Source organism: Oncorhynchus nerka, linkage group LG20 (assembly GCF_034236695.1).
Source record: "Oncorhynchus nerka isolate Pitt River linkage group LG20, Oner_Uvic_2.0, whole genome shotgun sequence".
Classification (NCBI taxonomy): Eukaryota; Metazoa; Chordata; class Actinopteri; order Salmoniformes; family Salmonidae; genus Oncorhynchus; species Oncorhynchus nerka.
In genome coordinates, this window is record NC_088415.1 from 21,733,992 (window position 1) to 21,748,654 (window position 14,663).

The following is a 14,663-nucleotide window of genomic DNA, read 5'->3' on the forward strand; positions in this document are numbered from 1 at the left end:
GACCGATTAATTGGAATGGCCGATTAATTAGGGCCGATTAATTAGGGCAGATTAATTAGGGCAGATTAATTAGGGTCGATTAATTAGGGCAGATTTCAAGTTTTCATAACAATTGGAGTTTTTAAAATTTTATTATTATTATTTTTTACACCTTTATTTCAACTTTATTTAACTAGGCAAATCAGTTAAGAACACATTCTTATTTTCAATGACGGCCTAGAAATGGTGGGTTAACTGCCTCGTTCAGGGTCAGAACGACAGATTTTCACCTTGTCAGCTCAGCGATTCAATCTTGCAACCTTACAGTTAACGAGTCCAACTCTCTAACCACCTGATTACATTGCACTCCACGAGGAGCCTGCCTGTTACGCGAATGCAGTAAACTAAGGTAAGTTGCTAGCTAGCATTAAACTTATTTTATAAAAAACAATCAATCAATCAATCATAATCACTAGTTAACTACACATGGTTGATGATATGACTAGTTTATCTAGCGTGTCCTGCATTGCATATAATCTGACTGAGCATACAAGCATACAAGTATCTGACTGAGCGGTGGTAGGCAGCAGCAGGCTCGTAAGCATTCATTCAAACAGCACTTTTGTGCGTTTTGCCAGCAGCTCTTCGTTGTGCGTCAAGCATTGCGCTGTTTATGACTTCAAGCTTATCAACTCCCGAGATTAGGCTAGTGTAACTGATGTGAAATGGCTAGCTAGTTAGTGGTGTGCGAGCTAATAGCGTTTCAAACGTCACTCGCCCTGAGACTTGGAGTGGTTGTTCCCCTTGCTCTGCATGGGTAACGCTGCTTCGAGGGTGGCTGTTGTCGTTGTGTTCCTGGTTCGAGCCCGGGGAGGAGCGAGGAGAGGGACGGAAGCTATACTGTTACACTGGCAATACTAAAGTGCCTATAAGAACATCCAATAGTCAAAGGTTAATGAAATACAAATGGTATAGAGGGAAATAGTCCTATAATAACTACAACCTAAAACTTCTTACCTTGGAATATTGAAGACTCATGTTATAAGGAACCACCAGCTTTCATATGTTCTCATGTTCTGAGCAAGGAACTTAAACGTTAGCTTTCTTACATGGCACATATTGCACTTTTACTTTCTTCTCCAACACTTTGTTTTTGCATTATTTAAACCAAATTGAACATGTTTCATTATTTATTTGAGGCTAAATTGATTTTATTGCTGTATTATATTAAGTTAAAATAAGTGTTCATTCAGTATTGTTGTAATTGTTATTATTACAAATAAAACAATAAATCGGCTGATTAATCGGTATCGGCTTTTTTGGGTCCTCCAATAATCGGTATCGGCGTTGAAAAATCATAATCGGTCGACCTCTAATTCCTTTAATTTGAAATATTGCCTAATCATAATAATATTATATTTGACATAGCCTAATCATACTAATAATTTAAGCAAGGGCTCAGTCCTATTTTTAGGTTATCATGACTCATTTTTTATAGTAGTCCCTTCTAAAGCTTTCTACACAGAGCATAATTCACTGAGATGCATGGTGTTTCATCTCTTAGCTTCTGCATTTCACATGCTAGTAATCACAACGTAATTCATCTAGGCTCTGACAGGTAAAACGTATGACTGGCTAACGGTGGCGTGAGGTTGTTGGTATCAGATCTCTGGGGAGAGAGGTTATGTCTCCTGTGTTGACGCTGCTGTAAACAGGACAGGGATCCTAATCATGTCATCACAAAGTCAAAATTGGCCAGACACTAGACTGTGTGTGTTACACTGCCAGGCTTTATGATGTGCTACTACACTGGTCTGTACAGTATGTGTCATAGGTTGGTCATTAAACACTCAGTTCCTCAGCCTATACTCTCCATTACATACAGTAGTACACACACACACACACACACTACCATTTATATGCAGATAACTATTTAATCTGTCATCTTTTCTTGCACACTGGAAGTGCAACATGTAATACCCCTCTTGTTGTCCTTAGCAACAGGACTGAGGCTGGCTGTTGCAGCGAGGCTGTAGCTGTCTAGTTCTACTGTATGTGTTTGTTCTCTGTTCTGGTGCATGTGTTTGTGGCTGGGTATATTTCTCTCTCACACCTCAGGGGTCATTCATAATTACCCTCAGTAGTTACTGTTGTTCAAACAGTTAATCAGCGTTTCCAAACTCGTTTTTTGTCCTAACACTACAAAGCTGATTCAAATAATCAAAGCTTGACGATTTGTAGATTTTTTTCATCAACTGTGTAGTGCTTGGACAAAACCCAAAACGTTCACCCCTTGGGGTCCCCAGGACCGAGTTTGAGAACCCTGAGTTAAAGGGATAATTTACCCCCTATTACTGTAAGAGGCGTTTAGGCTGAAAACAGTAGTGATAAACTAAGTAGGATCCAGTGAATGGTCTATCTTACTGTATTTAGTTTAGTTTATCTTACTGTATTTAGGAACAACATGACCATTAGTATAGATATTCCTGATTAATACAGTTCCCAAGGTCTCTAAAGCTCTGCTGAAATGATTATGTATACTGTATACTCCGTTTTCTTTCCATACAAGAAACTGGAACTTTTCACAACTTGACAAATAATCATTCCATTGATGCTGAGTGGCTTGGGAAGTTGATTAGTGCTGGGGCCAAGTCTGAGTTAGTCCCAGTCATTGTTCATGTCGTTTCAGAGAATAGAAAGGAGGGACATAGATAGTAATGAGGCCAAGCCTTTCCTCACTGAGCCTTTTGTCTTCCTGCTGTCTGTCTGCTGCCTGTCTGCTGCCTGTCTGCTGCCTGTCTGCTGCCTGTCTGCCTCAAGCCTACCTGTCTGCTGCCTGCCTGTCTGCTGCCTGTCTGCTGCCTGTCTGATGCCTGTCTGCCTCAAGCCTACCTGTCTGCTGCCTGCCTGTCTGCTGCCTGTCTGCCTCAAGCCTACCTGTCTGCTGCCTGTCTGCCTCCTGCTGCTTGCCTGCCTGCTGTCTGCCTGCGGACTGCTTGTCTGCGTTCCTGCCTACCTGCTTGTCTGCCTGCTTGTCTGTCTGTCTGTCTGCCTGAAGAATCCATTATGTCATCTAATTCTAGTGGTTCACTTTGCAAATGAGAGCTCAACTGACATTAGGGTTTGAATTTAAAAAGGAACTTGTAACTCCCATTTTGAAAAAGGTTTTATGTTTTTTAAGCTGACAGTGATGACGTATTTTTAGCCTTTCTAAAAAAAAGAATGAACACAGATATTTGACTGCTTTGAAAAGAGAGAGGTTTGTGCCCTTAACTCTATATTTAGAGCATCCTTCCTGTAGCAGATCTTCGACTGGGAGGGGTTTAAGTGAAAAACATTGGTTTGGACCAATTGATTATTGTTACAGAATCACATAGAGGAACAGCTCAATCAGCACACCTGCATTAGTCACCCCACCAGATACCCCCAGTGTAGGGATACTACCAGGGACAAACAACTCCTCCACTCCCTCTACAGTAGAGATTAGAACACATTGTGACACAGACATATATATATACCACCAAAGGACTTTGTACGTCAACAACGATGACTCAAACTATCAACAAACTTTTTTTCCCCTCCATCCTGTCTGTGATGCATACAGAGCAGAGAATCAGTATAATCCCAGTAGGTGATTCATCATAGGGTATTGTATGGCATTTTGGTTGGGAGTATGAAACCATTATTGTCTTTGTCATCTAGAAGGCCACTGAGATTTTTTACCTTTATTTAACTAGGCAAGTCAGTTAAGAACTAATTCTTAATTACAATAACGGCCTACCATTGAACAGTGAGTTAACTGCCTTGTTCAGGGGCAGAACGACAGATTTTTACCTTGTCAGCTCGAGGATTCGATCCAGCAACCTTTCGGTAACTGGCCCAACTTTCTAACCACTAGGCAGCCTGCTGGCCTAAAAGAGAGAGAAGAAGAGAAGAGCCCATGAATCTTACAGGAAGTAAACACAGTGCTCGGATGTTTCAGAGAAACGGCTTTGGTTCTGGACGACAACTTTGAACTCTTACCAAGCTGGGTGTGCGTGCCTGCCTCCCTGACTGTGTGTGAGAGTGTGTCGTGACTGTCGTACTCACAGATGAGTTAGGACTTCCGTCAGCCATCTGCCAGGTGTGTGATGGCTCTGCCTCTGTAAAGAGAGGAACACAATGACCCCTGTCTCTGTTGTCTTCTGACAACTCCCTTTCACTGTAATTATACTGAGGCTGTGTGTGAGAGAGAGAGAGAGAGAGAGAGGGTGAGAGAGAGAGAGGGTGAGAGAGAGAGAGGGTGAGCGAGAGAGAGAGAGGGAGAGAGGGAGGGAGAGAGGGAGAGAGGAGGTGAGAGAGAGAGGGTGAGAGAGAGAGGGTGAGAGAGAGAGAGGGTGAGAGAGAGAGAGAGAGAGAGAGAGAGAGGGTGAGAGAGAGAGAGAGAGGGTGAAAGAGAGAGAGAGGGTGAGAGAGAGAGAGAGGGTGAGAGAGAGAGAGAGAGGGAGGGGAGGGAGAGGGAGGGAGAGAGGGAGAGGAGGTGAGAGAGAGAGAGGGTGAGAGAGAGAGAGAGAGCTCCCTGCCGTTGTAATGATCCGTTGGGCTCTTTTGTACAAAACAACTCTCAGATAGAGAGAACTCCAGTTCACTAATCATTAACCAGGAGACTGGTTAGCTAGCATATCATAGTTGATAACATTTTGACATTAGCCAAACGGAAATATGGCCAGATGATTGACATTGAGAAGCTAACTTTAAAGGTGCAGGCCGGAAGGGTAAAATGAATTGACCAGATGTAGTAGAAAGTCATCTCCTCTGAATAGCCCACACATGTGTTGTATTTTTGTTAGACCATTATATGTAACGGCATTGTAAAGGGGATTTTCAGGGAGATGCCTCCTGCACAGAGGCAGAGAAAATGTCTAATTTGAATTGAATTATTCTTGCGTACAGATAAAACTGAAAAATGCTGAATTTACATGATTAATAATTGCAAAACACTCATTTAAAATCCATAACACATACTACATGACATGAATAGAATACAGAACACTTGAATCATTACAGGACATTTTCATGATGGAAATTGAAATGTTAAAATGTGATTGTAAAAAAGATAATTTTTGGAAAAACCATTTAAGAGCTAGAGTTATTAGACAGTCTGATAGCAGTGGGTAGAGTGGCGTTTCACAGACTGTTCGTACGGGCAGTTATACAGGACAGTTATACAGGACAGTTATACAGGGCAGTTATACAGGACAGTTATACAGGACAGTTATACAGGACAGTTATACAGGGCAGTTATACAGGACAGTAATACAGGACAGTTATACAGGACAGTTATACAGGGCAGTTATACAGGGCAGTTATACAGGACAGTTATACAGGACAGTTATACAGGACAGTTATACAGGACAGTTATACAGGGCAGTTATACAGGACAGTTATACAGGACAGTTATACAGGGCAGTTATACAGGACTGTTATACAGGACAGTTATACAGGGCAGTTATACAGGACAGTCATACAGGACAGTTATACAGGGCAGTTATACAGGGCAGTTATGTGACTGGAACGAACTGCAAAAATCGCTGAAGTTGGAGACTTTTATCTCCCTCACCAACTTCAAACATCAGCTATCCGAGCAGCTAACCGATCGCTGCAGCTGTACATAGTCTATTGGTAAATAGCCCACCCATTTTCACCTACCTCATTCCCATACTGTTTTTATACTGTTTTTATTTTATTTATTTATTTACTTTTCTGCTCTTTTGCACACCAATATCTCTACCTGTACATGACCATCTGATCATTTATCACCCCAGTGTTAATCTGCAAAATTGTATTATTCGCCTACCTCCTCATGCCTTTTGCACACATTGTATATAGACTGCCCATTTTTTTTCTACTGTGTTATTGACTTGTTAATTGTTCACTCCATGTGTAACTCTGTGTTGTCTGTTCACACTGCTATGCTTTATCTTGGCCAGGTCGCAGTTGCAAATGAGAACTTGTTCTCAACTAGCCTACCTGGTTAAATAAAGGTGAAATAAAAAAAAATAAAAAATAAATACAGGACAGTTATACAGGACAGTTATACAGGACAGTTATACAGGACAGTTATACAGGACAGTTATACAGGACAGTTATACAGGGCAGTTATACAGGACAGTTATACAGGACAGTTATACAGGACAGTTATACAGGACAGTTATACAGGACAGTTATACAGGGCAGTTATACAGGACAGTTATACAGGACAGTTATACAGGACAGTTATACAGGACAGTTATACAGGACAGTTATACAGGGCAGTTATACAGGACAGTTATACAGGACAGTTATACAGGACAGTTATACAGGGCAGTTATACAGGGCAGTTATACAGGGCAGTCATACAGGACAGTCATACAGGACAGTCATACAGGACAGTTATACAGGGCAGTTATACAGGACAGTTATACAGGACAGTTATACAGGACAGTCATACAGGACAGTTATACAGGACAGTCATACAGGGCAGTTATACAGGACAGTTATACAGGACAGTTATACAGGGCAGTTATACAGGGCAGTTATACAGGACAGTCATACAGGACAGTCATACAGGGCAGTCATACAGGACAGTTATACAGGGCAGTTATACAGGGCAGTTATACAGGACAGTTATACAGGACAGTTATACAGGACAGTTATACAGGGCAGTTATACAGGACAGTTATACAGGACAGTTATACAGGACAGTCATACAGGACAGTCATACAGGACAGTCATACAGGACAGTTATACAGGACAGTTATACAGGACAGTTATACAGTACAGTTATACAGGGCAGTTATACAGGATATTTATACAGGACAGTTATACAGGGCAATTATACAGGGCAGTTATACAGGACAGTTATACAGGGCAGTTATACAGGGCAGTTATACAGGACAGTTATACAGGACAGTTATACAGGACAGTTCATGGCTGTTTTTCAGGAGCCTGGTGGTGCAGTTACCTCTTTTTGGAGGGAGCAGGTCATTCAGTGAATGGTCAAGAGTGTGCATGTCCTTCACCAGGTACACTGCTGCCGGCTCTACCCTGCTCTGCAGTGACGGGAGCTGTGGTTGGACTGCTCCACCTCTGGAGATGATCCTCAAGGCCCTTCTCTGCACCCTGCCTAGTTGCTTTTTATTGTATCCAACTAACAGGACTCTACCGTATTCCAGACCAGACCTGACCAGTGTAGTGTATACTGTGACCAGATCTTCAGTGGGTAGGTCAATCCTGGCAAGAACAGTCAAAGTGCAGGTGTTTTGAGGCCTTCCTCACTGACTGCTCCACATGTATGTCACCACTGAGGTTAGAGTCTAGATGAAAACCAAGATACTTAGTTGTTTTTACCACTGGCACTTCCTGACCTCCTAGGATTAGTGGTGCAGGTTGTGGATGATCTCTAGAAAAGCATATCCACATTTCCAGACTCTTTCCCATTCAGGAGCATGTTGTTGGATGTGGCCCACTCTTCCAGCTGCTTTGCCTCCAAGTGTCCTCTTGGTTACTGGTTAAAGGTATGGCTCGGGACAGCCCTACATCGTCCAGTGTGTCACTGAAGACAACTTTTCGGTGAAGGAGAAACAGATATGGTACAACCACACCACCTTGTGGCACACTAGAGGTGACCTCTGACCAAGGACTCAATGTGCCATTAGCCATCACCCTCTGTCTTTTTCCCTCTGGTGTAGCTGTGGAACCAGGCTAGAAACCATCACCCTCTGTCTTCTTCCCCTGGTGTAGCTGTGGAACCAGGCTAGAAACCATCACCCTCTGTCTTCTTCCCCTGGTATAGCTCAAATCAAATCAAATCAAAATCAAATTTTATTTGTCACATACACATGGTTAGCAGATGTTAATGCGAGTGTAGCGAAATGCTTGTGCTTCTAGTACCGACAATGCAGTGATAACCAACAAGTAATCTAACTAACAATTCCAAAACTACTGTCTTATACACAGTGTAAGGGGATAAGGAATATGTACATAAGGATATATGAATGAGTGATGGTACAGAGCAGCATACAGTAGATGGTATCGAGTACAGTATATACATATGAGATGAGTATGTAGACAAAGTAAACAAAGTGGCATAGACTCTAACCTCAGTGGTGACATACATGTGGAGCAGTCAGTGAGGAAGGCCTCAAAACACCTGCACTTTGACTGTTCTTGCCAGGATTGATCCCACTGAAGATCTGGTCACAGTATACACTACATAGGTCTGTCTGGAATAGTCCTGTTAGTTGGATGAATAAAAATGGCTAGTGACATAAGAATAAGTATAACATTATATAGATGGTAGTAACATTATATAACATTGTTTAAAGTAGCATTGTTTAAAGTGGCTAGTGATATATTTACATCATTTCCCATCAATTCCCATTATTAAAGTGGCTGGAGTTGGGTCAGTGTCAATGACAGTGTGTTGGCAGCAGCCACTCAATGTTAGTGATTGCTGTTTAACAGTCTGATGGCCTTGAGATAGAAGCTGTTTTTCAGTCTCTCGGTCCCAGCTTTGATGCACCTGTACTGACCTCGCCTTCTGGATGATAGCGGGGTGAACAGGCAGTGGTTCGGGTGGTTGATGTCCTTGATGATCTTTATGGCCTTCCTGTAACATCGGGTGGTGTAGGTGTCCTGGAGGGCAGGTAGTTTGCCCCGGTGATGCGTTGTGCAGACCTCACTACCCTCTGGAGAGCCTTACGGTTGAGGGCGGAGCAGTTGCCGTACCAGGCGGTGATACAGCCCGCCAGGATGCTCTCGATTGTGCATCTGTAGAAGTTTGTGAGTGCTTTTGGTGACAAGCCGAATTTCTTCAGCCTCCTGAGGTTGAAGAGGCGCTGCTGCGCCTTCTTCACGACGCTGTCAGTGTGAGTGGACCAATTCAGTTTGTCTGTGATGTGTATGCCGAGGAACTTAAAACTTGCTACCCTCTCCACTACTGATCCATCTATGTGGATAGGGGGGTGTTCCCTCTGCTGTTTCCTGAAGTCCACAATCATCTCCTTAGTTTTGTTGACGTTGAGTGTGAGGTTATTTTCCTGACACCACACTCCGAGGGCCCTCACCTCCTCCCTGTAGGCCGTCTCGTCGTTGTTGGTAATCAAGCCTACCACTGTTGTGTCGTCCGCAAACTTGATGATTGAGTTGAGGCGTGCATGGCCACGCAGTCGTGGGTGAACAGGGAGTACAGGAGAGGGCTCAGAACGCACCCTTGTGGGGCCCCGTGTTGAGGATCAGCGGGGAGGAGATGTTGTTGCCTACCCTCACCACCTGTGGGCGGCCCGTCAGGAAGTCCAGTACCCAGTTGCACAGGGCGGGGCCGAGACCCAGGGTCTCGAGCTTGATGACGAGCTTGGAGGGTACTATGGTATTGAATGCCGAGCTGTAGTCGATGAACAGCATTCTCACATAGGTATTCCTCTTGTCCAGGTGGGTTAGGGCAGTGTGCAGTGTGGTTGAGATTGCATCGTCTGTGGACCTATTTGGGCGGTAAGCAAATTGGAGTGGGTCTAGGGTGTCAGGTAGGGTGGAGGTGATATGGTCCTTGACTAGTCTCTCAAAGCACTTCATGATGACGGAAGTGAGTGCTACGGGGCGGTAGTCGTTTAGCTCAGTTACCTTAGCTTTCTTGGGAACAGGAACAATGGTGGCCCTCTTGAAGCATGTGGGAACAGCAGACTGGTATAGGGATTGATTGAATATGTCCGTAAACACAACGGCCAGCTGGTCTGCGCATGCTCTGAGGCGCGGCTGGGGATGCCGTCTGGGCCTGCAGCCTTGCGAGGGTTAACACGTTTAAATGTCTTACTCACCTCGGCTGCAGTGAAGGAGAGACCGCATGTTTTCGTTGCAGGCCGTGTCAGTGGCACTGTATTGTCCTCAAAGCGGGCAAAAAGTGATTTAGTCTGCCTGGGAGCAAGACATCCTGGTCCGTGACTGGGCTGGGTTTCTTCTTGTAGTCCGTGATTGACTGTAGACCCTGCCACATGCCTCTTGTGTCTGAGCCATTGAATTGAGATTCCACTTTGTCTCTGTACTGACGCTTAGCTTGTTTAATAGCCTTGCGGAGGGAATAGCTGCATTGTTTATATTCGGACATATTACCAGACACCTTGCCCTGATTAAAAGCAGTGGTTCGCGCTTTCAGTTTCACGCGAATGCTGCCATCAATCCACGGTTTCTGGTTTGGGAATGTTTTTATCGTTGCTATGGGAACGACATCTTCGACGCACGTTCTAATGAACTCGCACACCGAATCAGCGTATTCGTCAATATTTCCATCTGACGCAATACGAAACATGTCCCAGTCCACGTGATGGAAGCAGTCTTGGAGTGTGGAGTCAGCTTGGTCTGACCAGCGTTGGACAGACCTCAGCGTGGGAGCCTCTTGTTTAAGTTTCTGCCTGTAGGCAGGGATCAGCAAAATGGAGTCGTGGTCAGCTTTTCCGAAAGGGGGCGGGGCAGGGCCTTATATGCGTCGCGGAAGTTAGAGTAACAATGATCCAAGGTTTTACCACCCTGGTTGCGCAATCGATATGCTGGTAAAATTTAGGGAGTCTTGTTTTCAGATTAGCTTTGTTAAAATCCCCAGCTACAATGAATGCAGCCTCCGGATAAATGGTTTCCAGTTTGCAAAGAGTTAAATAAAGTTCGTTCAGAGCCATCGATGTGTCTGCTTGGGGGGGGATATATACGGCTGTGATTATAATCGAGGAGAATTCTCTTGGAAGATAATGCGGTCTACATTTGATTGTGAGGAATTCTAAATCACGTGAACAGAAGGATTTGAGTTCCTGTATGTTTCCTTCATCACACCATGTCTCGTTAGTCATGAGGCATACGCCCCCGCCACTCTTCTTACCAGAAAGATGTTTGTTTCTGTCGGCGCGATGCGTGGAGAAACCCGTTGGCTGCACCGCCTCGCATAGCGTCTTCCCAGTAAGCCATGTTTCTGTGAAGCAGAGAACGTTGCAGTCTCTGATGTCCCTCTGGAATGCTACCCTTGCTCGGATTTCGTCAACCTTGTTGTCAAGAGACTGGACATTGGCAAGAAGAATGCTGGGGAGTGGTGCGCGATGTGCCCTTTTTCGGAGTCTGACCAGAACACCGCCTCGTTTCCCTCTTTTTCGGAGTCGTTTCCTTGGGTCGCTGCATGCGATCCATTCCGTTGTCCTGTTTGTAAGGCAGAACACCGGATCCGCGTCGCGGAAAACATATTCTTGGTCGTACTGATGGTGAGTTGGCGCTGATCTTATATTCAGTAGTTCTTCTCGACTGTATGTAATGAAACCTAAGATGACCTGGGGTACTAATGTAAGAAATAACACGTAAAAAAACAAAAAACTGCATAGTTTCCTAGGAACGCGAAGCGAGGCGGCCATCACCCTCTGTCTTTTTCCCCCTGGTATAGCTGTGGAACCAGGCTAGAAACCATCACCCTCTGTCTTTTTCCCCCTGGTATAGCTGGGGTACCAGGCTAGAAACCATCACCCTCTGTCTTCTTCCCCTGGTATAGCTGTGGAACCAGGCTAGTAACCATCACCCTCTGTCTTCTTCCCCCTGGTATAGCTGTGGAACCAGGCTAGAAACCATCACCCTCTGTCTTCTTCCCCTGGTATAGCTGTGGAACCAGGCTAGAAACCATCACCCTCTGTCTTCTTCCCCTGGTATAGCTGTGGAACCAGGCTAGTAACCATCACCCTCTGTCTTCTTCCCCTGGTGTAGCTGTGGAACCAGGCTAGAAACCATCACCCTCTGTCTTTTTCCCCCTGGTATAGCTGGGGTACCAGGCTAGAAACCATCACCCTCTGTCTTCTTCCCCTGGTATAGCTGTGGAACCAGGCTAGTAACCATCACCCTCTGTCTTCTTCCCCTGGTATAGCTGTGGAACCAGGCTAGAAACCATCACCCTCTGTCTTTTTCCCCCTGGTATAGCTGTGGAACCAGGCTAGAAACCATCACCCTCTGTCTTTTTCCCCCTGGTATAGCTGGGGTACCAGGCTAGAAACCATCACCCTCTGTCTTCTTCCCCTGGTATAGCTGTGGAACCAGGCTAGTAACCATCACCCTCTGTCTTCTTCCCCTGGTGTAGTTGTGGAACCAGGCTAGTAACCATCACCCTCTGTCTTCTTCCCCTGGTGTAGCTGTGGAACCAGGCTAGAAACCATCACCCTCTGTCTTCTTCCCCTGGTATAGCTGTGGAACCAGGCTAGAAACCATCACCCTCTGTCTTCTTCCCCTGGTGTAGCTGTGGAACCAGGCTAGAAACCATCACCCTCTGTCTTTTTCCCCTGGTGTAGCTGTGGAACCAGGCTAGAAACCATCACCCTCTGTCTTCTTCCCCTGGTATAGCTGGGGTACCAGGCTAGAAACCATCACCCTCTGTCTTCTTCCCCTGGTGTAGCTGTGGAACCAGGCTAGAAACCTTGGACAGACTTCAGTGTCAGACAGATGTTACAGGAGCTTTGCGTGATCTACTGGATCAAGCGGGCTCGCGGGCCTCTTGGAGACAGGCCCTTTATATTCTAATCCGACAGTACTACATGTTCTGTAATCTCCAGGCTGAGAGGCTGAAAGGAAGACACAACAGAATCACACAGCATCAAAGATCCATTATCAGTGTTCCCTCGGCTCAGTCTGGCCTCAAACTTTAACGGTAACATTCAACACTGACAGATGTTTGATAGTGGCAGTTAAACAGGTCAAAGGTCAGTACTTAGTTACAGTAAATGCAGGAGAGGAATGACTCAAATCAGTTCCCATTACAGTCATAGTTAGAAAGTCCCAATGTTCTTCATGGTGATGCAGGTAGGCCTTTATACTACAGATGGACTTTGGAGACAAATATGTGGTTCAGTTAGACCATAAAGACAAAAGTGTTTTAATGAAAACAACCACAGGGGGTCTGTTAAGCCATAGTGTATGATCGCAGTGCCAGAAAGGAAAATAAATAGCCAAGCAATAGTGTCAGTTCCTCTGAGTCATGTTAATGTCTATATCTCTGGCTTTTCTTATTGGAAAATAATAAACAGATTAGGAAGAAAAGGGGGGGTGACTCATTCATCTCTGGCGTTACGTTTAAAGCCTGGTGTTTTAAAGCCTGTGGTTTATCACCACTGGCAGAGTGAGGTAGGGGTGTGTGAGACTTTCTTACTGTCCTGTCTCCTCACATCATGTCCAAGTCCACCTTCTCTGTTCACTGCAGCCTCACTTTCAGCTCCCACACCTCCAGTTTGTGTGGACCTGTTCGTCCGTCTTGTCCTCCCTCAGGCCTTATGGTGGCTACAAGCTTCTCACTGTCGATCGATGTGCAGGCATGTGCAAGGGCAGAGTATGCTTTTGGGGGGGGGCAGCGCAAACTTTTGTCCACATCGTCATTGTGTTCCACCCAGAGAGGAAGCCCCCCTTGTGTAGTGTAAATCCACTAGGGTCCTGGGGAACCAGAGTAGCTAACCAAGCAAGAGGGGCCGAGGCACTCTTTTTGACTCTATCTAGCGATGACGTTTGAACTTCCGGATCCGGTGTTATATGCTTTTTGCTTACAAATACTAGATAGCTATATGTGTATACTAGCTAGCTACATAGCTAGCTGTGTGTGCATAGTAACTAGCTACATGGCCAGCTGTGTGTATGCTAGCTAGCTACATAGCTATCTTTGTGTGAGTACTAGCTAGCTCATAGCTAACAGTGTGTGAATACTAGCTAGCTCATAGATATCTGTGTGTGAATACTAGCTAGCTACATAGCTAGCTGTGTGTGAATACTAGCTAGCTACATAGCTAGCTGTGTGTGAATACTAGCTAGCTACATAGCTAGCTGTGTGTGAATACTAGCTAGCTACATAACTAGCTGTGTGTGAATACTAGCTAGCTACATAACTAGCTGTGTGTGAATACTAGCTAGCTACATAACTAGCTCTGTGTGAATACTGATTATACTGTAGATTACCGGCTACTTCCTCCTCCTCAATCTTTGTTTCCGCCCACAGAGAGGCCCTAATGTTTATTTTTGTTAATTAATAGGTTGAGTAGGTTTTGGCAAATGTAACTGCCACTGAGAAGCACCTCGAAAACTTCTCCCTGGTCTTCGGTCAGAGTGGTTGGTAGTAATGCTGATAATAACCTTGGTTTCCTCTCTCTCCAGGTACGACACGCCCCCCTCGAGACGGGGAGGTCCCCGGGGTTGATTACAACTTCCTGTCTGTGGAGGACTTCTTGAACCTTGAGCAGAGTGGAACACTATTGGAAATAGGAACGTTTGAAGGTGAGGATGATGATGCTGGGGATGTTGGTTTTAGTGATGCTGGTGATGAGGATGATGCTGGTGGTGTTGGTTTTAGTGATGCTGGTGATGAGGATGATGCTGGTGGTGTTGGTTTTAGTGATGCTGGTGATGAGGATGATGCTGGTGGTGGTGTTGGTTTTAGTGATGCTGGTGAGGAGGATGATGATGATGCTATGGTACTGTAGGAGTGCAGAAGATAATCTTTCTCTTTTTTGTAAGATTATATTTAGGATTTCTGACCTGATAATATTTATTTTGACTATTATAATTTATAAAAAATTATACAATACAAAACATACACATACAAACAGATCACAAGGTTATCCTTACCTAGATTAGGACAGTGTACCACAGTGATACGTCTTCTGTCCTGACAGAAT

General features: G+C 44.8%; 1 protein-coding gene across 11 annotated transcripts in view; it reads left to right on the top strand.

Annotated features, from left to right (window-relative positions):
• The window catches only part of LOC115102051 (membrane-associated guanylate kinase, WW and PDZ domain-containing protein 1-like), a 221,262-nt gene that overhangs the window by 135,097 nt on the left and 71,502 nt on the right, over window positions 1-14,663 (top strand). For all 11 annotated transcript variants that reach the window (XM_029621581.2, XM_029621582.2, XM_029621572.2 and 8 more), the window contains exon 3: window positions 14,143-14,262. In XM_029621581.2, the coding sequence (XP_029477441.1) occupies window positions 14,143-14,262 (120 nt within the window). The remainder of the gene's footprint in view (window positions 1-14,142; window positions 14,263-14,663) is intronic.